Here is a 24,726-nt window from a genome sequence, read left to right as displayed (position 1 = left end):
AATTTTTGTTTTGTGTACAGTCAATGGCCACATTTTACCCCCTCAGTTTGCCACTGCTCTCAGCCTACTTTTGCACCCCCTTCCTTTTTTCTAATTTCCCCCCTGTTCTCACTTGCAGAGTGCTTGCTCCCTATAGACTCCAAATCATCGCACACATGTATAGACAGACAGGCGATAAATAAAACGTTGACACTCAACAGTCTTACAAACACTGCATATCATCTGGCCATAATGCAAAATTAGTATCGTACAGCAGTCACCGGAATTCGTCTCGGCACCACAACAGCTTAGGCAGCTGCGGGAAGGACTGAGCCAGCGATCAGCACAACAGACCTAAATCGGTCACCGCTAACCGAGGAACCTCAGCAGGCAATTGTTAGACAACGGGACAAAACTGCAGGCTTTGAGGATCCTACATACTATCTCCAGGAAAAATAAAGATCCGGTTTCTGGCAGCCGACGTCTTTAAATGAAAATGACTGATCAACAAAAAAAGCCTTTCAGGGGAGAGCAGGAAAGGCAGTTGTCCGGAAGACGGGCCAACAGAGAGTCACCAGACCCAGGGAACAATGAGTCTCAGGGAACAACAGGCAGGCGTATGGATTGGCTTCGGTTTTTCTAAGATCCATTTGTTCACCCTTTTTTTTTCTAAAATAAAAACAATGCTTTACAGAGCTTGTTTGTTTACCGGAGACTGTACTAACATAATTTGGAAGGAAATGAATCAGAGGGACCGAACTGGAGTCTTTTGATACAGCCAGGCATCACCAAGGCAGGGTTAAGAAAGGGTATGCCCCCAGAGAGCAGCAGGAGGAGGCTGGGAAACGTGACCGAGCTTCTTCTCAAGAAAACCTCTCCGCAATGGAATAAAATCTTGCGGCCGTCTTCGCAGAATGCATCTCCGATGGTTCCAGACACCAAATAGCAATGAAACAGCAACAGATACAGTTTGCCAAGCCAGCTCAGCAGGAACACTGATGCACAGAGGTAATACGCTCGTACGTGCTTTGTGAGATTCTTACCTTCAAGAACTGGATTTGACTGCAAAAGTTGTTCTTTCACTTGATTAACCTCTGCCCCTTTTCCACACACAGCAGCTACATATGACATGACAAGTTTGCTTGCCTCTGTGGGGGGAGAGCAAAATAAAACAGTGGTAAGTCTGGCAAACAGCCCATCAAATGATTTGCAGACTTGATCTCCGTCACATTTTCACCATGACAGACAAGCACATTTCGTTCCACTTTTCTTCTACATCTTTGTAGCACCTGGAGCTGAGGAAGGAGCAGATCCTGCTATGGGACCCATGCCACGACATCAGCAGCCCTGTTGACGTAAATACCTAGGTCCTTCCCAAGCTGCAGAAGCCACCACCAGTGGGTACGGCCCATTACTTGCTGCTTTTTCATTTGGCCTCAGGAAGAGGCATTCTGTAAGAAAAGAGCATTATCCCTAGCTGACGCACTGGAAATGCTTTAATGTAGCCTGAAAAAATGGGCTCAGACAGTTTCAAGATGCAAAATTCAGTTTGTATCAGCAGACACACAGGAACACACGTGTAAACACACAACGCTATTACAACTCTAAACTACAAGTGAATGAGTAACTGCAGTTCAACATCACATAATATTATACAGTCTGTGACAAACTGTAACGAACAGAGAAAGTGAAGCATTCACTTCAAGAATGAAACTAATCTGAAGGTACAGTGTCTGGAACAACTTTTGGGGTCTCAAAGCTGGGTTTGTATGGGTGTCGATCACATACATACAGAAACAAATATTAAATCAACTTGTAATTTTTTGCTGGTCAGGACAAAGAGCAGCGCAGAAAAGATTCTGTTTACAGAGTCTGTGATGTTTAGTATGATGCAAGACAGTGAAATTTGAGGCAATATCAGCTGATATACAATGTAATTACCAACAGCTGGAATCCCTACCAACTCAAGACAGCGCTCATAAAAAAACCATTACATGTTCTTCAGAGATCTGCTACAAATTTCAGGGAAGAACTGACAAACAAGAAGTTCGCCCTTGGATTTTGATTCTTTCCTATTTAATCACATTTATCTGCTAGTATTAAATTACTACCCTATATCGTAGAGGGAACTGAGCAAGCCCGCAACACAGGAAGCCAGCAAGGAGCAAGAACGATCAGTGTGTCCATCTGGCCTCCCACCTCCCTTAACCGTGCCTCGAACCCAGCTCTCATTTTTAAGAAACCATCCCCTTCAGAGCTTGGAATTACCAAATTATTTGATTTTAAATACTTCCCAAAATGGCCAACACCTTTAAGCAGAGCTACTCAATCACCGAGAGAAGAGAGCACTGAAGCAGCAAATAAGCTATTATAAAATAATATGCATTAAGACAACACACAATGACTTCATGATAGGCTTTGAATATCACTGGAAGAAAATAAAGGCCCTTTCTTTTATTAGGAACTTTTGTTTGGTCCAATCAAGACACTAGGAAGGGAATAATCACCTTAACATCTAAAAACATTTAAATACACCACCCATTCTGGTAATGTACCATGTTTTCTTGCACAATGTTACTATTGATTAGCAATATAAACATGCAGTGAAACAAGAACAAAATTGGCAGCAAATAAAAAAAACCCAGCTGACGACAGTTCCGTTTCAATTCTTCCAGCCCAAACACGCCAAAAATTCTGGCTACCAAAAATCTAAACCAGAGTTAAGCGGGATATGTACTAACAAGTTGATTTCCTCAGCTCCAGGAACTTCCCCCCCATCCCCTTTATCTGTTTTGCAATGAAAACCTGACTTCTCAGCTCACAGCCCCATTTCAGCGACAGCAGCGACAGCAAATGTCAGAGAATAGCACAGATTCCGAGGCGATCAGCGGCCTGAATCTCAAACCCTGTATTCTTCTGCACTTCCATTTATGAAGGAGGCATTCATGTTTTGTCCCATATGGCTATGAAAATTACAGAACCATCAAAATCTCGATAACAAATCAGAATCTGCCAGAATACTCTCTACAAATAGAGAAATTGGGAGACTCAGCCAGTGCTACACCTTTCTCCTGATAAACAAACGAATAAAAGGCAGACCTCAGTTGTACGAGGTGCTTGGTAAGTCACAGCTCCTGAGGAAATCCAGACATTAAACAACACCAGAACTCCTTTCTAAAGTCTGAACTCCTAGACAAAATCTCTAACCATCATATTGATCTGAACTTGGTAATTTTAATACACACTTCTACCGAACACACACGTGTTTCCACGTTATTGAACTGAAAAAAAAGGATTATACTACAAGATTTCACGACCTCTCAATTGGATGCCACTAATCAGATAAAGCAAAACAAAGATGAAGCCTACGCTTCCCATTTTCACAAAAGGCTTGGAAAGCAACTTCTTGTTACCCACTCCAAGTCTGGCTCAGTATAAGCACACAAAGCTCCCCATTTTTCTCAGGTTCAAAGGAAAAAAATCTCTTAAATTATATGGAAGCAGACGTATGTGTTCCTACCCGCTGTTTCTTTTGCAAGTCACCTCCGTTTTAAATTGCTATTTCAGAAAATAACTGGCTTCTTTCCTTTTTTAAGGTGTACCTAAAGTGTTCTGCAATTATGCAATCCTCCCGTGATTTCTACCACTCCGGTTTAAAAATTAGCAGTCATTTTCATGGCAATTTCGGCTTTGCCTGACAAACACAGCGTTCTGGTACACAAGCCAGTCTTAGAATTGCAGCTGAGCACAGCGTGAAGACGACTGATGAAACTTCCAGCTACTATTCTTTATTTTCGCTGGGTAAATAGTATAATCCAGTTTAAACGCATGTATTTATTCACAGATATGCAAAAGTAAGAAAGAAGTCTAGCAGACCAAGGGCTTTCGGTTTTCTCCATCTTCGTGTTTCCCCCCAGGGAGAGCCTAAAAGTTTTCTGGCCCTCGCAACGCTCTATCACAAAGCAGCATTCCTTCAGCATGACTTTGCACGCTGATGAGGATGCTGTATTAATGTGAAAAAAACATTAGTTTATATAAGGTCATACCTACAACAGCAGGCAGGACAGCATTTATTTTCTGCAGCTGCCAGACACAAAGAGATCCCAACATCTCTCAGCCCTTACAGACTCTGGCATCACTTCGCAAGGCTCGGAATAACTCTTGAGTGCTTTTGAATCCGACCAAAACTGCTTCTTACCTGTCTTCCCAGCTCCGCTCTCTCCCGTTATGAGGATGCACTGGTCTTTGTCCTGGTCCCTTAAGGATCTGTATGCTTCATCCGACAGAGCAAAGCTGCGAAGTGAGAGAGAGCCAGCTGAGAATTAGATGAAACAAATACCAACCATAACGACAATCTGTCCTTCACATCTGGGGGGGGGAACCCCACACACCACCACCACCAAAACCCCACGTGCTAGCATTCTGTAAGTGGTGAAGCATCCACTTCTCAGAATATAAAGACCCACAGCAGCAAAATGGATACTTTTTCTCAGTGGCTTATTTAGGCTTTTTCCAGCAACAAGCAAACACGATCTCTGTTTTTCTAAAGGTAGCAAGCTCAAAACAAATTCACAAAATTTCAAGGAAATTCAGTAGCTTTCTTCATGGAACAAAACGTCAATGCATCAGCAGAACGTGTTCTGCCTGAGGACCTTTAAGAAAAAGGGAAGGGGAGAATCCCTGAGCGCTAACACCACCATAAGCTGCGATTTCTACGCTGAAAAGTATGAAGACATCTCAGACCCTTTTAAAATATTGAACATTTTAAGCATTTGGGTATTGCTGGACTTCTGCATAAATACACAGAAGTGTTTCCCAGTAAGCGTGCTCTTAACTCAGTAAGGATGATGTCGTGTAGTGAAATTAAAGAACATAGTAAGAACCAACAGCTTTCCTGTACCAAAAACGCCTTTCCACGGAGCTCAGAACATCACGACCCTGAAACTACTGGGCTGCAATCCGAATTTCCCAGATGTGCTTTGTTGCCACGTAGCACCATGTATTTTGGAGAACTACTACTTGGTTACTTCTATTTAGTTTTCTTTCGCGGTAATTTTGAGACAGAGTAATCTTGATTCTGTTTCAGCTGCTTTTTGCAGTTCATGGAATAAAGGACTCTGGAAACTGAGCATTAGAACCCCTTGCAAAAACTTAAAGCAAGTAGTATCTAAAAAAGGCCATAAAAGCAAAATCCAAACAAGGCGGCACACTTGTGTTGCACAACTGAAAGAAAAAAATCTGGCAGCCAACCATGACATATTTTTACACAAAATAAACAGACCAAATTTACACAAAATTCAACATACCAAGAGCTTTGTCAGATTACTGCCCCTAGTAAAATATTTAATGTTTGTATGTACTTAAAAGTGGATATTGTTTATTATTTATGGTAAAAAAACCTGTATGAAAAATGGAAACAAACTCTCCGGTCAACGTAAAATGTATAATCGCTGCAGGTTCAATGCACCTTTTAGAAACTCGATTCTTTCTTCTCTGACCGTCCCGGAGCTTTGCATTCAGCTGATAACTACAAACAGACCAAGTATGTGTTCTGAATGACGTAGCCATGTAGTGCTTCCACAGGCAACCACAGCCCCTTTCCACACAAGCAAGCTCTTTGCCATGGCACCAGTTAGGGGTAGCGCGGACAACACAACGCGAGTAGTGAGAGCCACACAGAGCCTTTTCTAGGGGCTCCTCTTGCCACAGCTTGAAAGCTTCAAATATTCAACCTACACCTACTCAAAATAGTTCATACTTGTTGCTGCTGCTGTCCCTTAGCTCAGGCAGCTCTTCCTGGCTTCTCTTCCCCACAATGTGTATAGCGAGCACGTCGTATTGTCCCCAATTTATCATCACACACACGTGCAACGCCATTTATACCTCCTTATCCCTCATCAGTATCAGACTCGTCTCATATTTGCTTATTCGGGTTTTGGGTTTTTTTGGTTTTCTGGTTGCATCACGTTATCAGCTCAGCCACCCTGCCAGAGACCAGCACACCACGGGAGTGGTATTCTGAAAAGGTTACAAAGCAGGTACATTAATTACCTTACGGCTCCTTTGCTCCCAAATAATCACACGTTCCCCTCCCTCTCTAGTTCCTGCCAGCGATGCTCGTGTCATTGATGTGTCCCTCTCCTGTCCTCCTCTCTCCCGCAGCCCATCTGCCTGGCCGGTTGCAGGACCAACCCAAGGCTCCAGCTCTCTCACCGCTTCTCTCGCCAGCTTACATTGTCTGAGGCACTAAATTCCAGTTCTTCTCTCCACGCAGATGGCTGGGCCATCCACTTAATGACCTTTGACCATCGTGGCTGTTCTTTTGATGCCCGTACCACTGAACCTGAATTACGACCGACCTCTCAAAACCTCGGACCGCTACGGTGACTGAAGTATTTGAACTCGGTAGTTCAACCGGAGGTGAAAACGTGTTTACGAGAAAGTAGCAGGCTGTAATGTTTTTAGCGTTACAGCAGTGTCAGTCTGTGATGCGGCCAACACGCTGGAGAACTAGCAAAAAAAAAAAACCAAAAACACAAAATTAATTCTGCTGCTGCTGAGAGACCATGACTCAATTTCTGGCATCTGCTTCACTGTCCAGAATCCAAACTACGGTAGCAATAACGCTTTACCAGACTCCCTTACAGGACATATTTAGGAACTGAATAATATTTGTTGAATGCTGCTGCAGATCTACCTGTAAAATGAAAAGTACACTGCACAGCACTCAGAAAAGCTTACTGCAGCGCACATGACATTCCTTTTAGCAAGGAATTAGGAAAAAAAAAAGCAGTAGGATGAAGAGGAAAGAAATAAAACTGCACTGAGCATCCATGGGCCACGTGACAAAGCGTTAGCACTAATGCCGTGGTTTTCCATGGCTTTGCTTGAGGAAACCGTCTTTCAGGGGGAAGGCACGACTCCGAGATGCTTTTCACGCTTCCAGACTGCACGGCTCGTTCTCTGCCCGCTGTCCTTCAAACAATCTCAGCCGCCAACTAGTATTGCACTGTTGAAACAACTTCCTTGGCAGCAGTTTCACGCCGGAATATGAAGTCAGCATCAAGCACAGAGACAGCATTCTCTCTGTTGACATACCGAGTTACCAGTTCATCAGCTTAGTAACCATTCATCTTTTCTAATACCCTGAATTTTAGTTTCTGTCAAAATGTATTTTACTGCTTGAGGTATTTATTAACTCCGCCTGCACTGCATAGTTAAAAACACCAAATCATGCTTTTTCTTCTCCCTCTAACACTGCGACGAGACCTCTGAAGTTGGAGAAGAGAGTGGGATTTCAGCCAGTTCTGGCTTTACCCAATCTAGTCAGAGACGCTTGGCATACACTAACTTTTCCTCCCATCTACACAATCCAGAAAAGCCAATTACTTCACAAATACATCAAATATTATCTACTACAGACACAAAAAGAAGTAGATGCATTTCAAGTGTTCTCAAATCCACCCCTGATGTTTCAACCACTGCTCCAGCAATTCAGCTGGAGGAGGCCTAACCGAGAGTGTGTTTAAATACCTACGATTTCTCTGCCTTTCTGGCACTGCACAAACAGCATTAGACACATGTATGTCAGAGCCTGGACCAAGACCTTTATCTCAAAGGAACAGACAGATCTATTCATTTGTCATGTCGACTCTCACGGCGCACCGTTACACCTCTCAGTCCTTCCTATCTGTTATCGCCTTCTGTCTTTGCAATAATAACAAAAAAACTCCCACAAACCTTGAGTCTTTTGTTTCAAACTCTATTTGATCCAAAAATATGTTTTCATGGTATTCCCTATTTGTTACAAACATATAAAATAATTTCATTTAAGGTCATTTTAGTTTAACACATTTTATCAATCCATAGACCAAAAAGAATCCTTCTATTCTTTTCCTTTGAAGATGGCTCTGTAAAGTCAACATGTGCAACTATAGGTTTAAGCCTCATACCACTCTGAGAGCCACCTCACAATTACAGAGCCTGAGTAAAATTTTAGAACAGTTTGCAGTTTAAAGAGCAGTTACAAACCATGTGTTTTGAATTAGCTGGTGAGTGTGTCAGCAGTGTCATTTACCATACCTTATAATAAGCTCTCCTTTCATTTTTAGGATTTCATGAAAGACGATGACATTCTCCTACCACAACAAACACAGGAATATTTACTGGAGTTCTCTTTTAGCGACAGCTTAAGTATAGAAGCAATTTGAAATCGAAATGCCACCCACACCTAGCTCAGTAAGAAGGCTCTGCTTTTTTATCGCACAGCTTTGCCAGCCGCACAGCTCCAGATGGCCAGATCTGTCACAAAGTCCTAACCCCAAAATTCTGACAAAGGGAAACGGCAAACAGGCCTCCAAGGGGGATCTTCCAAAGGGCTCGAGCAATTTTCAGCAGCACAGCGGCACCTCTGCGCTCTGCCAAAACGCCGGGGTCAGGAACAGACAGGAGCCAGGCTCCCACCCACTCACCCCAAAACGAGCACCAACCGCCAGCGCTTGGTCTGAACGCTCCAGGCTGCACCCACCGTTACACCAGGGGTAAAAACCTTGCTCTACACGTCATGAACTCAGCCCACGGGAGCAGCTCTTCTCTCCTACCGCCTTTTCCCTTCAAGCCAAAATCACAAGGACCAGTATTTGCCAGCTATCAGTACTTCTTTCCACTGTTATTTTCACTCGTCCTCTCATTTCCCTTAGCATTCTCAGTTAAGAGCAATTAGTTAACGCTATCTTAAACTCCCTGAGATTGCTTTTCTCATGCACTAAGAGCATCAGTTCCCTTCATCCCATCTTCACTCGTTCTTGCTTTGATCGAGGAGCTACTGGAAAGAGTCCAGCGGAGGGCTACGAGGATGAGGAGGGGACTGGAGCATCTCTCCTATGAGGAGAAGCTGAGGGAGCTGGGCTTGTTCAGCCTGGAGAAGAGAAGGCTGCGAGGGGACCTTAGAAATGCCTCTAAATATCTGCAGGGTGGGTGTCAGGAGGACGGGGCCAAGCTCCTTCCAGTGGTGCCCAGCGACAGGACAAGGGGCAATGGGCACAAACTGAGGCACAGGAAGTTCCAGCTGAAGATGAGGAAGAACTTCTTCCCTCTGAGGGTGATGGAGCCCTGGCCCAGGCTGCCCAGGGAGGTTGTGGAGTCTCCTTCTCTGGAGATATTTGAGACCCGCCTGCACAAGGTCCTGTGCAGCCTGCTGTAGGTGACCCTGCTTCGGCAGGGGGGTTGGACCAGATGACCCACAGAGGGCCCTTCCAACCCCGACCATTCTGTGATTCTGTCTCCATCCTCGTTTTAAAACATCTGTTGCTTAATCTTAGCTTGCAACTGCCAATCCATTTGCTGCTTTCAAATGAAATGGAGAGAACCTCTCTTCTTGACCATGAGCTCCAGTTGCTCTCGAAGCAGAGCCCCGCTACCGCCTCATTGCTGCTCATCTGCGTCTGAACACACCGGCAGGACAACAGAAGTCAGCGCTGATCAAGGACTATATACCCCGCCAGACTAAACAGCAGTAAAATGTAAATTGCACATACATTTTTAATGTAAATTTTACATTACAAATGTAATTTATATTAATTCTTTCAAGTTGAATTACGAGCATCATGTAAGTTTGTTCCTTCTCCTTCCGAGTGCAACAGGGTAACAGCAAATAAAAGATTTCCTCCTCTTGCAACATGCAGTGGGAAAACATCCGATTTGCAGTTGTTTGGGCATAAAAATCCCTAATAACCTGACGCAGGAACAGTCGAAGCACAGTTTATAAAGTGCTTTGAGGCTTTACGTTGTAAATCATCGCTATTTGCCATATATGCTCCCCCCGCCCACTGAAGCTCAGTGGAAACTTCACCATCAGGAAAAACCACCGTAAGAGATTATTTATAGTATTAGCTCATAGTGCAGAATCATTTAATCTAATTGCCCCAAGGATAAAAAGCGCACTCCCATTTTCCATAATTGCAAACTGTCTCCTGGTCAGCACGCTGACACGCTTGAAAAGAAAAGGTTGCTTAGCCTGCCACCGGAGTGAGTGAAGGACCAGCTAAATTGGCGGAGCACCGGCTAGGACAGACCTTCGCAGGCAAGCAGCTGCTCTTTGAAACGTGCCAATCAGGAAAAAAATAAAGCAAGTTTGAACACCAGGATAAAGAGGTGGGCTAAGACAGATGGGAAGCCTTCTCTCCTACTCCTGTCCTCCAATTTTGTTTTCCTGGTGAGCACAGAAACCTTACCAACACCACTCTGTGGGTAACACGCACAGCAGAAGGGTACCTCCCGCGCCCGCGTCCCCACTTTGTTCTTCCCGTTGGGAACCGTGACGTTATTAGGTGCAGCACCAAGCCAGCGTGTGTAAATCAGCCTCTTTGATTTGTAAGAGGCAGCTGTAAATTATGGAAGGAAAGGGGGAGAGAGGAGGAGAGGGGGAAGAGGACAGACAAAGCCACCCCTGATTTTCAAGAGTAAAACACTTTAAAACACGGACTAATATTAAGCCAGAGAGACTTATTTTCTGTTCCAGTAGACTGGGAATATAATCTACCCTCTGATGCTCATATAGACGTGGCAGGTTTAGCAGAAGTGTTGATTCAGGCCAGTACTCTGAGGTCTGGACAAAAACAAGGAAATGTTCTTTCTGGAAACCTTGCTTTTCCCAGGATGAAGTGGATTTCAGACGTGTCCAACGGGCTTCGCCTCCAACACCTCCCTACGCAGAGGTCCAGCCAGTGCTTCTCCCCCAAACACCGTGCCCGCACAACCTCACAGCTCACCACAGCCCAGGCCGTCCCCGGTCCTCTTCCCTCTCGCAGGATGGCACAGGTTTCCCCTCCAAGCAAGCAAGAGCCTTTATCAGCTTTGATCACTTCCTTTTTACTCACTACCAGCCCAAAAAAAGGTCATTTTTTGCAAGCCAACGGCGGTTGTTCCCCAGCACCCTACACAAAAGCCAAAAATACAGCCTATGATTTTCTGCCTATTTCAACGTCACCAAAGGCATCTTGGAGCTGCACATCAGTGCCACGGAAAACAAGAAGCGCCTTTTACCAGGAGCCTATGACCCAGCTGTTGCGCTATTTTCCTTAAACTGCTGGAAAACAAGGTCTCTGATGCTGAGGATCACCACGTTGCTTTCTAGCCCAGACTACAAAATAAATTGTCCCTCTAAATTTCACCCCAGTAAGGGTGTCCACGTCCCCTTCAGAGCTCAGCCCTGTGAGCTGGTGGTGAGATACACCCAGCAGACCATCAGGAGAGCGACCCGGGCATGGGTCCGAGGTCGGGTCCTCCGAAGCGACGTAACACGGTGACAGAGTGGAGCAGTGGGCAGAGCTTTGGTGCTGCAGGTAACCAAGCCAACAGGTCGGTCTCCTGTCCCAGTAACACGTTAACCATGGAAAGCCCACGAGGGTGTACCAAGCTGAGCTCGCGTGGACCAGCGCCAGCTGTACACACCATAAACACCTGCAGCTGCAGGCACACCACAGGTATAACTCGTGACTTAGATTGCCCGAGGAAGGGAACTGAAATAGTGAGCTCTTCTTTGGAGCTGTTGTCAGCTGCGGTGAGTATATACATAAACCAAGGTGCAGGGAGGACAAGTATCTCCGTGTCACAAGATTTTCAGCAGAGCAGCTTGGCTTGGCTTCCCCCTTGACCAGCCCCGTTCCTTGAAACCACATCAGCCAGCTGGACGCCACGTCACCATCACCTCCTCGCCCATACTCGCACGCAGCCCGTGGGTCGAGCGCAAAGGAGTAGCTCCCACTCCCAAGGCACAGCACGAACCGGGTGAGGAGTCGGTAACCAAAACGCGCTCTGGCCCCGGGCTGCGTCACCGCCAACCAGCTCCTACTGGTTTGCTCCATGAACAAACACCATCCCCAGTTCAAACGGAGTAGCAAGGGGTCAGACAGCTGAACGGGACAGTAACGCAAGAGGGGTGCAAATTGATTTTTCCTCGCTTGGCTTCTGTGAGAGTTTAACCAGAGGAAACAACGTTTTTTAAAACCCCAGTTTACTATTTCACCGACACACTCGCAGACTGGAATTGCACCTCTGAGCTCCTGCACATCTGTGGAAAGGGCTGGCTATCCAGACTCTCAATATTTTACAGAAAATTGAATTTGTTTCTGTACCTCACACAGCACGCGTCGGCAAAATACAGAAGTTGACTGCTCAAACACATGTGGGCAGCTCATGTCAGCTTCAACCAAATTTTACGTAAAAGAAATCTTTTTTCTGCAGAACGAGACGTGCTTTGAGGACGCTGCTGCTCTGCGTGAGCAGCACGCTGAAAGGGAACTCTGCAGATAAAACTGCAGCTCACCTTGACTTAGGTGGCTCAGCATAATACATATTCTGTCAAGATAAAACGCTGAGAAACAATTACTTCTCATTTTTAAAACATTGGTCGTGGCTAAACCCAAGTCCTTACACCTGTCCATAGCTATTTCAAAAAAACAGGCCAAGAGTACAGGTGAAGTTAAATCCTTTGAAGACAAGTCTGTACAATCCTATTAGAGGAACAATCACAGAATGGTCAGGGTTGGCAGGGACCTCTGTGGGTCACCCAGTCCAACCCCCTGCCCAAGCAGGGTCACCCAGAGCAGGCTGCACAGGACCTTATCCAGGCGGGTCTGGAATATCTCCAGAGAAGGAGACTACACAGCCTCCCTGGGCAGCCTATTCCAGTGCTCCGTCACCCTCAGGGGGAAGAAGTTCTTCCTCATCTTCAGACAGAACTTCCTCTGCTTCAGTTTGTGCCCATTGCCCCTTCTCCTGTCGCTGGGCACCACTGGAAAGAGTCTGGCCCCATCCTCCTGACACCCGCCCTGCAGATATTTAAAGGCATTTCTAAGGTCCCCTCTCAGCCTTCTCTTCTCCAGGCTGAACAAGCCCAGCTCCCTCAGCCTCTCCTCGGAGGAGAGATGTTCCAGTCCCCTCACCATCCTCGTAGCCCTCCGCTGGACTCTCTCCAGTAGCTCCTCATCATTCTTGAACTGGGGAGCCCAGAACTGGACACAGCACTGCAGATGGGGCCTCACCAGGGCAGTGTAGAGGGGGAGGAGAACCTGCCTCGACCTGCTGCCCACACTCCTCTTGATGCACCCCAATGATCATTAGAGCCTGGCTTTTCCTGTAAAGATGGGAATATACCGTTAGTTGATTTTTTTTTCCTTTTTTTTAAATTTTTTAAATAGGCTGGATCTTTGGGCCTTACAGTTTGAGCTTGTACAGATCGGCAGCAGAGCACAGATGCTCCGTGTCAATGCGCCCGTGACTTTTTGATCTCGCAAATGAAACCACACCAGCGCTGTACGGGTTGCGAGGTTTTCCTGAGGCAGAGGAGAGGGGAGTGCTGCTCTTACGATTTCACATGGAAAAACGTTTAGCAGACAGGCAGTGTTCCATGTTGCTGCCTCAAAAAATGTACCCCTGCTTCGCAAAAAGAAAACCCTGCTCTTATTTGCAGCCCTAAGAAGCACCACCCTGAAGCCAGAAGGCAGAAATCAGTAATTTCCTCTCGATGCGGTGAGAGCAGAGTTTTGGCTTCCCCAATAAGCGTGCACTGCTACCAAGTGCTCGTGCAGGGACTTCTCTCCCTGCACATAATTTTAGTGCAGAAGTATCACTACTCTCAGACAAGCTTGCGCTGCTAATGAAAAATACTCTTATCCCTGTGTGCTCAAGTAATTCAACGTGTTCCAGTACTCGGGTGAAGATGAACAGCGAAGTGAGGTGCCCAGTTTCACATACCCCATAGCAGGGGACGTGCTGTCAAAGGTCTCACCAGTTTGAAATCTAGGCTCTGTGACACAAAAGCTAGTTTATCAGAGACAACAGTGACAAAACTGCAAATAAAAGTAATTCAGTTATCTGGGAAACATCTGACGGGCAACGTTAACGCTATGCAATTACGCAGATATGTTGCTACTTTACTCAGAGGAGTGACTGATTTTTTTTTAATTTTGCAAGTAACTCTTCAGTCCTCTTAACAAACCAAGTAGTTTGTTAAGAAACCAAGTAGTTTGTTAAGAATTTAAGAAGCCTTCTACAAGTTATTTTTTGCCTCCCAGGGCTCTTTCCCAACCAAAGCATCTCTCATGAACGCCTGGACAAAGCGGGCACTGAAGCTTATCTGAGTTCCTGACCACTTGTTAGCCCAGGTATGACACCAAGCTAACATGTCCTTTCAGTCTATAGAAACGTGTTTGCTTGAGTCTGCGCCTGAGATTTGGGGACCTACACCCAACACTTTCTTTCCATGGGTGGGTGTCGGGAGGACGGGGCCAGACTCTGTTCAGTGATGCCCAGCGACAGGACAAGGGGCAATGGGCACAAACTGAAGCAGAGGAAGTTCTGGCTGAAGATGAGGAAGAACTTCTTCCCCCTGAGGGTGACGGAGCCCTGGCCCAGGCTGCCCAGGGAGGCTGTGGAGTCTCCTTCTCTGGAGATATTCCAGACCCGCCTGGACAAGGTCCTGTGCAGCCTGCTCTGGGTGACCCTGCTTGGGCAGGGGGTTGGACTGGGTGACCCACAGAGGTCCCTTCCAGCCCTGAACATTCTGTGATTCTGTGATAAGCCTTCTTTAGACTGCTCAAACCTTCACAGAATCACAGAATCACAGAATAGTAGGGGTTCGGCGTTAGCTCAGCCCATGTGGGCTGTTTCCAGGGACAATGTGGTTCATCCTTGGTGGGTCTCCTCATACTCAAGGGGCACACCCTCAGCACGCAAATTTTTGCTGTCCCGTGGACACATCCCCACTAAGAAACACCCTGGGGTAATTCTGATCAGTTGCAGTTCGAACTCCACAAGGTTTAGCAACTAGAAATCACTTCTGTCACACTTGAAGGGAAACTGTGTATACAAGAAAAAATGCAGATTTGAACTAATTTACTGAAATGGTCACAATTAAACTTTGTAGTTCAGACCTTTGTTTGTAAATCCCAGTCCCAGCTCTCTTATCTATTCAAAACATAAGCAAAAGATTCTTCAGCGTGCTAGACAGCAAATATTAAGCCTGTGTATTTCCTGATTCGTAACATGAAGAAGTTTATCTTTAATAACCCAAACTACATTAACTATGATGTACCCAGAGTTGAAGAAATCAGAGCCTTTTGCACAAAGTCGCCGATAAAGAGAGACTGCACGGAAAACCTCCTGCCTCTAACGGCGGGACAAGAGCTGGAATTCTACAGAAGTTTCTTTAAGGCTTTAAACATCAGTTTTGTTTATGCTGCATCTAAAGCCCTGACAAAGGCTTCCAGCACAGCAGATGGGCATTTCCTGGTGGGTTCTAAACTGCTAAAAAAAGAACAAAAAAAGAGACAGCCATTAAACACAATGAGACACTTCCACTGAAAGGACGACAGCTGTTCTCAATTGCAGCCTGAAATCTCAGATCTTAAGAGAGTACCAGGCTGCAGATTCAGGAAAAGATGTCATAAAAATTCTGCTCCATGTACAGAGAACGCATAAAACGGGCTTGCTGTCATTTCCAGCAGGGTCTCTACCTGCCCTCACTTTTCAGTCTGCATTTATGGAGCGAAACACAGCAGTGCCTTTTTTAAAGTACTTTGCAGTGTGCAAGAAGTCCCAAAATTCTACTGAAAAGAAAAATGAAGCTCTCAGATCCTTTATCAAAAATCAAGTTATATTTAAAACCACATGAAGTGTTTAAAAATGCTTTGATTTCCAAGTCCTCTCATAACATCAATCAATTTTCTAATCAGAACCACCACTTCTGTTAAGCGGAACAAAAAAGGCCAGTCTTATTTCTAGCCTACACGTACAAATAAAGAGCTGGAAGAACAATTTGAAATGTTGAGAAGAGACAGAGAGCAGTTATGCATTGACAGGTTTGGAGAACTGCATTACAAAACTGAAAAATTACTGTGAGGTCCTTTCCTTGATTCAATTAAGTGCCCATTTCATTCACAAAATTTAGTTGGATGTAGTGAATGGATTCCCCAGCCTTCTGTGTGAATCAGAGGGATTCTACTTTATGTGGCAACGTGAATTAATTAAAAAAAAATCTCAGCATTTCATGTCCTAAAAATATCAATGGCATCATATGAACGCTAGCCAGAAGGTCCCAGTTCCAGGAAAATGAGAGAAATGGGATCTGGCAAAAAAGTTACAGTTAGTTTAGACTACTGGAGTGTTAACACACATCTCCAACTATCCAGCATATACTAGGGCGTGCTTTTTTTTGCCTTTTTTTTTAATTATCTTTGCTCTAACAATATAGCGAAGCCCCAGACTTCTTTATGCTTACAAGTAAACACAGACTATAACAAATACACTCGCATGCAAAAAAAGAAGAGCGAGATCATCACAGCTGACTAAAACCATTTGACTCTCAGCCCCTGACACGACTGAAGTCAAACGTGAAAGTATGCTCTGTGCAGAGGTACGAGTAAATATTTGATAACAGTTCTGAAAGCAAAGTTATTTTGTTGAGGCACTCAGCCAGCAGTTAATTCATGAAGGATGCCCTGAGATTATTTCCCTTCGTACACCACGATGGCAATTATAGAAGCATCTGGAACAGATGTCGAGTTACCCTGACCAACTCACTGTATTTTAGAAGTACCCAATTCTCTTTTTTTTTTGCAGGCTTCTTCCCAAAGCGCACTGGATACGCGACCGCTGGCTGGGCCCACACGTGGCTCTCCAGATGAGAAACCGATGAGTAACCGAAGAATTTTGTCAGGGCAGCACACGCTGCTGTGGCTTCTGAGAGACACGGCGGAGATCGCTCTGTCTCGCTGCCTCTTCCATCCCCTGTGGTCTATAGACACGACTCCCTAGCCGAGGAAGGGTTTAAATGCCACGACGGCGCAGGAATCCACCTGGACTGCACGCTCGCCTGATGTCCGGGCAGCTCCACCCAGGCCGTTCCTCAGCTCAGCACCCTACGCTTCCACGCTGGAAATCCCCTGTCCCGGACACTTACAGCACCCGTGCCACACACAAAGAATTTAAAGCGCCTTTGCATTTCTTAATTTAGGCAGCGCTACTTACAGGACCGACGGAAAGGCTCTGGAATGCAGCCCAAATGTCACTCCAGACCATCTCAAAAATTAAAATAAAGCACCACATTCATCTGTACATCGCTCTTCCAGGTTCTGTTTATATTTCTTGGTGTCGGGTGCATTTTTTGAGCCTCCTGATAACCATACGTCCCGCTATAAAACAGATCCTGTATTATTATGCATTATTAAAAAACTTCACGCACTCTCACACTAGCAGCAAACAAGCAGCTACTGTTCTTCTCACTAAGACTATCATAGAATCATAGAAAGTTTTGGGTCGGAAGGGACCTCCAGAGGTCATCTAGTCCAACCCCCCCGCAGCGAGCAGGGACACCACGAACTAGATCAGGGTGCTCAGAGCCCTGTCCAACCTGGGCTTGAACGTTTCCAGGGATGGGGCCTCCATCACCTCTCTGGGCAACCCGTTCCAGTGTTTCATAACCCTCATTGTAAAGAATTTCTTCCTTATATCCAGCCTAAACCTACCCTGTTTTAGTTTAAAACCATCACCCCTCGTCCTGTCACTGCTGTCTCTACTAAAAACATTGTCCCCATCTTTCCTATAGGCTCCCTTTAAGTACTCTCAGCCTTCTCTTCTCCAGGCTGAACAAGTCCAGCTCTCTCAGCCTGTCCTCATAGGAGAGGTGCTCCAGCCCTCAGATCATTTTTGTAGCCCTCCTTTGGACCCGCTCCAACAGGTCCATGTCCTTCTTGTGCTGAGGGCTCCAGAGCTGAACGCAGGACTCCAGGTGAGGTCTCACCAGAGCACTATACTCACCTCTGAAGCAGAGGGGTGAGCTGGCTGCATTATGTGCTACCCAAACCAACTAAAACAGCCCCATTTACATTTCAGGAGAAAGCTAAATTTATTGCATGCGAGAGAACCCTCGCTCTATACCCTAAGCCTTCAAGTTCACTTCCAGAACGCTCGGCAGGGAATCGGACGGCCATTTCAATACGGCCACATCAAAACCGCCTTCCTCCATCAGCAGGACTTCTGAGGTCTCCTACCGAGGGTAAAACTGGGGGAACCGAGCACCCGGCGGGCGGTATGCCAGCAGGCTGCCAGAGCAGAGGCTCTTCCCAGGCACAGAGCCCTGCTGACTCTCGAAGCGAGCGTGACGCTGCATCCCCTTTTCATCCACATGCTGGATGTGGATCCACACCAGGGATTTACACTCCTGGACACACCATACCCAGCGCTGCCTCGCTATAGAGGTTCAGAGAGGAATAAGCCTGACCCCTTCCAAAATAAGACTTCAGTATCGTCTGTAGTGGTTTTTTTACGCCCCTTCTTTTTTCAGCTCTTTCCTACCATGGGTTTAACAATTAGGTACTCCTCCCTAATTGGTATTTATGATTTCTGTCAGCCATGGATGTTCCCTCCCTGCCCAGCGATTAATTTTGCCAGCTAACCTCCAAAGCGATCATCTGCCCTCGACTATAAATCTCTTCTGAAGGAGGCACTCTGCTGAGCCACACGAACAAGTCCAAAGACTGAGTCTCTGGAAAAGTCAGGAATTACTAGGAATAAGAACAAAAGGTCTGCAAGAAGGGGATGCTGCAAGGTGGACAAGAGGTCTGTAAGGAGGGGATGCTGCAAGGTGAACAAAAGGAGGGGGAGGTGTTAAAAAAAAAACCCACCCAAAAAAAAAACCCAAATGAAAGCAAATGAAGATGAGGAAAGGACAAACTGAAAAGGAAATGTTAACAATAAACATACTGGGGCAATGAAGGACACTAAACTAGGGCACAAGCTCTTACCCCACCACCCCCTTCTTCAACAAATAAAGGTAGCCACTCTGTATCTTAAAGCTCTGCGATCTATGAGGAAAAGCTTAGTTTTACATGTAAGCAAAAACTACCCTTCAAAGCTGGGACTTTCGCATGCCCTTCAGACAAAAATATTTGCTTTACATCAAGGAGGAAAAAGAGTCACTGTAGCCTCGGTGTTTCCAAAGACATGCAGTCCTGGAATACCAGCAAAAAAACCCAGAAGCAAAAATATAACTTCTATATTCACTGCTTACCTTGGCTCAAAACCTGAACAGGCAACAGCAAATTGTATCTATTGTCAGAGTAATTGCAGATATCCACAGGATAATGACTCGTCCCAATAAATATTAACAGGATGATGAATGAAACGGGGAACATTCATAAGTTTCTCACTGCTGCGTCTGAACAGGCATCAGGTTGGTATCTTTGTGCTGGTACCCTACATAAAGGCAAGCTGGCTTTCGGGAGTTGCCTGCAAGAGTTTACAGAATCACAGAATGTTCGGGGTTGGAAGGGACCTCTGTGGGTCACCCAGCCCAACCCCCTGCCCAAGCAGGGGCACCCAGAGCAGGCTGCACAGCACCGCGTCCAGGCGGGGCTGGAATATCTCCAGAGAAGGAGACTCCACAGCCTCCCTGGGCAGCCTGGGCCAGGGCTCCGTCACCCTCAGAGGGAAGAAGTTCTTCCTCCTGTTCGGCTGGAGCTTCCTCTGCTTCAGTTTGTGCCCATTGCCCCTTGTCCTGTCACTGGGCACCACTGAAAAGAGTCTGGCCCCGTCCTCCTGACACCCACCCTGCAGATATTTAGAGGCATTTCTAAGGTCCCCTCTCAGCTTTCTCTTCTCCAGGCTGAACAAGCCCAGCTCCCTCAGCCTCTCCTCGTAGGAGAGATGCTCCAGTCCCCTCCTCATCCTCATAGCCCTCCGCTGGACTCTCTCCAGTAGCTTCTCATCTTTCTTGAACTGGGGAGCCCAGAACGTCTCTCTAAATTTGAAAGCTTTTAATGCAAAACTCTTGTCTCTTTGGAATTACTTGACTTAAAAGAACTAATACCAAGTAAATACAACACACAGTAAAATTGCCTAAGTGGAGTTCAACAGCTGTCTGATGAAAGCCTTCTCCAGATAACTTCCCGCTCTCCCAGTTATTCACCGTAAATACTTCAGTGCGTAGCTAAAACAACGCACGCTGACTCTCAACTCCTCCTTGCTTGCAGCTGGCCATTAGCCCTGCAGTTGCCACCTTCTATTCTGTCCCTCAAAATAATCCCCGGTTCTTCCCAAGCGAGCAAGCAACGCGTTTCAGAACGTGAAGGGGAGCAAGCGGCCCCGCGCCGCCCGACGTCCCAGAGACGGAGAGCTGCTGGTAGCCAGGAGACAAGGTCAAGGTGCAAGCAGGCACCTCCTCTGCAATCCCTTAAAGCAAACCTGTTGCTGGTAGGAAAGCGATACAGCACGGTGGTTACAAATAAACGGGATGAGAAGCTTTTTATTTCCTATTGCCTTCACTGCAAAGACGCCGGCAGCTGCCGTTGTCGCTGGTAGAAGTCACTGTAAACTAGCAAGATAAACAGCTTGGTTCTCTCTCCTGTCCAGGTTACCCACAAGGTAAGCAAAACAGCAATTACATCAACCGAAACAGTAATTACATCAACTGAAAGAGCAGAACAGAAGCGTAAGGACTGCACAAATCAAGCAGCAAACGCTGAAATGTCACACTCTGCCCTGTCAAGTCAGAGGCAAGTTTGATCCTGCCTTGCAGATAAAGACAAAACCAGCAAGATTAACAAAACTTTGGGAAAAAAAAAAACAAAACACAATTAAAAAGCTTGGTGAACTTCCTATTACAGCCATGCAAATAGGCAGACTATGAAAACAAGCATTCAGGAGGCCTAGAAAAGCAATGCTCTATTACATGGTGTCACCACAACAGTGGTGTGTTTAGAGAGGAACGAGCTACTAGAATAACATCTCTCTGATCAAATTTTATCCAAAATCACCTGACTAGAAACTTTCTCCCAGAAATTCAGTTTGGTTGCCCATTCAAAACGTGTCCGTGGCCTCCCTCTGTAGTTTCCAAAGAACATTTGGAAAAAAAAAACAAACTGAAAAACCAAAACCTGCCCAAAGCCTGCAATTAAGTATTAACTAGCGTCACCGAAAGCATCAGTCCCTCTCGCAAATGCTCTTGAGGAAACCGAGAGCAGATGACTGGGTGTTCACTCCCTCCCTTTCAGATCATGGCTAAGCAAACACGGGGACAGATTTTCACTCCCATGGGTGTATGTTTCCTTCAATGACCACGTCTGGAAAACCAAATCTCTAGGTATGGATTTCCTTCCTGTCATTATATACTTCTCATTTTCCTTCCATTTTCATTTGCTCACCAAGCCTGCTATTTTACCAGGACAGCTGGCATTCTCAAGCACCTCCTCCCCATACCGACCCGACACATCCAAACGCTTGCACATACCTCGAGCACAGACAGGAGGACAGAGCAAACTCCTGGAAAATAACCAAAACGGGATTAAATTCTCTGTTTCCCAGGAGCTCCCATACAGATCCAGAGCTCTGGGAACAGAATCACAGAATGGTAGGGGTTGGAAGGGACCTCTGTGGGTCACAGAATCACAGAATGGTTGGGGTTGGAAGGGACCTCTGTGGGTCACCCAGTCCAACCCCCCTGCCGAAGCAGGGTCAGCTACAGCAGGCTGCACAGGACCTTGTCCAGGTGGGTCTGGAATATCTCCAGAGAAGGAGACTCCACAGCCTCCCTGGGCAGCCTGGGCCAAGGCTCCATCACCCTCAGAGGGAAGAAGTTCTTCCTCATCTTCAGACGGAAACATCCCACAGCAGTCTGCTCCAGAGATGCTGACGCTTAAAACCCGAAGGTCCTCTCCAAAATGACAGACCTTGGAGAATATGAGCTATCAGGCCAACGGGTGACAGCACGTTTCTTTCTGTAGGAAGAGTTCTGGTGCCACACAGACCTGACTTCCACAGGAATCTCAAACCACACCACTGCTAGAAATTTTTTTGCAATAAATTGCATTTTTCTAGCTAGCACGAGTAACAACACTAGATTGACTGTACAAAGGAGATGCTGAAAGAAGAAACACTCTATACATAATTTTATTTCTACACACTTTCTAGGTCATATCCATTAGTTTCCTTATACATGGTCAAGAGATTTGGGTTGCTTAGGATTACGCAATAGGAATCCAAAGTCTCTTCCCACAGCACACTCAAATGGTACAGTGCGCTTACGGACAATTCTTCTGAAGAGGCCATGCCTCAGTGGACATTTACACATCAAAGAAAAATAACTATGTACATCTCCACAAATCAATGTGGGGTTTTTTTACCCCCACGTCAGAAGAAATACCACAAATTGCAATTTGTCTTACAGTATCTCTTCATTAAAGTTCCTGAGCAGCTAAAAAAAAACACTTTGAAGATTGCAAGGTCTCTGCAGAAGTGTAGCAACCTCCCCACATACGCCTGAACCCCGCTTTTAACAGTGGCCTGCTACCCCAAGATGGGTCAACCCTAGTATGAGCTGCAAGCTCCACGGCTGGGATGATGCCGGCTCTGTCCCAAACCCAGTTCACGGCCCGTACTGCCCAGCGTGGTCGGCGAGCACCCGGCTGGTGATGCATCCAGCCTTGACTGCAGCAGGACCATATGGTCGCCCCGTAAGCTCACCTCATGGTCCATTACCCAGCATCCACGTACCAGCTCCACGTTCACAGAGCGAACAAGAGAGCTGGCGTGAATCCTTGGGCTACAGCACGAGGCTCTGTATATTAAAGGGGATGAAAAGTTGTTTAGGCTTGTCAGAGATGGCGTAAGGCAGCCTACGCAGCCCTTGTTTTAGACACCTACAATATTTTAGAAGGATCTTTTGAAGATGGCGAGTCGTTTACCGATTTTAGCAGAGACAAGAGAGACTCTCTTGACTCTGCAGTTCTCATAAGCATCTACAGACAGGTGGGAAGGAAAGCAAGGTCACCGTAAGGCAAGATCATTTTATATTTCTACAGTCTGACAAGAAAACACTGTATCTGTAAAAGAAACCACAAGAAAGATTGTTTTGTAATCCTCTATTTTTAAAAGTACGTTGTTTACTTTGCAGGTGTCAGAAGACAAAATATTCACAGAGAAGCAACCAAATGAAGAAAATTTGTAGAGAGATCATATCTGTCCAAGACAAATTAGTCTTACACTGTTCACGACTTGGCACTCAATCCAAACTTGCAAGGAAAATCTATCACCGTCACGCAGTCGAGATCTCCTGCCATAAGTTAAAATTCAACATTTTCTCACTTAAAACTACTCATACAGTGGATTTCTAGTGTTTGGACTCCAGAATTTTCTTGTCTGAGATGGCAGCCTGACCGTACAGTTATTGTCACTAGTGATGAATGAAGTTTATGAAACGTTTTTCTGCCCCTTAAGGCCCTCATAATACATACCAGAATGACTGTTGACCAATTCTATTCTGGAAAACCATCTCTGAAGCGAGATGGAAAACCATGGAGATCAATATATTAACATGTACTTGATTCAACATGTAACCAAGTACATCATCCTGACTTTCAGAACGTCAGACAAACTGTAACTCCCAGATTTTATTTTTAAAGTCCTCCATCATACGACAGCAAATTTTATGCAGCTGAACAAAGTTAGCGGAGCAGAAAGTTCTTTCAGCAGGCAACTGTGTTAATTTAGTAAGCAATCGTGCTTGCTAAACAAAACTGTGAGGACAGAAAACCTGAACGTAGCCAGAGTTCAGATTCAAGAGGGCCAAGGACTACCAGAAGCTGATTTGGTCCGATTAATTGGCTGTCTGCATTTCAGCCAATGTATCTGGAAAAGTTATAGATGCAGTGTGAAGGCAAAAAACTAATCAGAAAAAATAACTTCCAGAACACTTCCCACACATAATTTGCTCTGACCCTAAAAGCTAACACTGCAGGAAGATGCATAAACTTCTGGCCACGTTTAGACACTTTTCTGACCGCTGATCGCTCGAGTCAGTCTCTTCGACCCTGCAAAGTCAGGCAGCAACCTCACCCCACGCTGGAAACACTTCTCTGTCCCCGCATCACGCTGAGGAGAGGAACAGCTGGCTTTCACCTCACCGCCCCGCTGCCCAGCGAGAGAAATCCATCGCTGCAACACACAGACCTCGAAGACAAGGCACCTCCTTTTCGGCCATACCACCCACACCTGTGATCAAAGTCTTGTCCTGCTGTGGACAGGGCTTAGCCACGCTCCGTTACTCGCAATAATTCTGACCGGGCCCAAATAATACGGTCGTGTCAGATCTCTCTAGCCACAAGGGAAGGCCTTTCACTCACTTCTTTGCAACGTGCACCCCTGTAGAGGAATTACAGGAGGGGAATGAAAGTCAGAGATTACACCTGCTTCCCAGCCTTGCTATTCCTAAATTTAGACTTGGAAATTACATCATATGCAAATCGTACTTTGCAATATTATATTTCTGTATATACGCTCTATATTTTAGCCTTAAAATTCGCATTATGTATTTATGGCACTCTGGTTGCCCTCTCAGAATGGGCTCATTGATGCCCAGCACAGAGAAGAGACCACCACGCTTTTATTTCCCTACAGCAAACCATTCAGACACATCCAATACTTTTCCGCATTCATCGCGACAGTTTTTTCATTTCTGCCCTCGTGTAACGAGAAGTGAAGAGTTTCAGATATCAAAAGTAACGCTGTGTGACTCCAACGTATTTAAAACCTACAGGCTTTCCCAAGGCAACCTGGACTTTGGAAGAAACAGATTTCCTCGCCAGCAGACTGCTTGCTTCCCAATGCAGTAACGAAGGCTACTGCTAACAACGACAGGAAAACGTTCAGAAATGCACAGACCAGGATCTAAACATGTGAAACCGAACGGGTAAA

At 45.8% G+C, this 24,726-nt stretch overlaps 1 protein-coding gene across 5 annotated transcripts in view; it reads right to left on the bottom strand.

The window, feature by feature from the left end:
• The window catches only part of MYO1B (myosin IB), a 123,616-nt gene that overhangs the window by 62,186 nt on the left and 36,704 nt on the right, over positions 1–24,726 (bottom strand). For all 5 annotated transcript variants that reach the window (XM_075430050.1, XM_075430045.1, XM_075430049.1 and 2 more), the window contains exons 4-5: positions 4,178–4,272; positions 1,023–1,127 (exon numbers count right to left, since the gene is read on the bottom strand). In XM_075430050.1, the coding sequence (XP_075286165.1) occupies positions 1,023–1,127; positions 4,178–4,272 (200 nt within the window). The remainder of the gene's footprint in view (positions 1–1,022; positions 1,128–4,177; positions 4,273–24,726) is intronic.

Source organism: Opisthocomus hoazin, chromosome 9 (assembly GCF_030867145.1).
Source record: "Opisthocomus hoazin isolate bOpiHoa1 chromosome 9, bOpiHoa1.hap1, whole genome shotgun sequence".
In the NCBI taxonomy this organism is placed as follows: domain Eukaryota; kingdom Metazoa; phylum Chordata; class Aves; order Opisthocomiformes; family Opisthocomidae; genus Opisthocomus; species Opisthocomus hoazin.
This window is presented reverse-complemented; position numbering and strand designations above follow the sequence as displayed.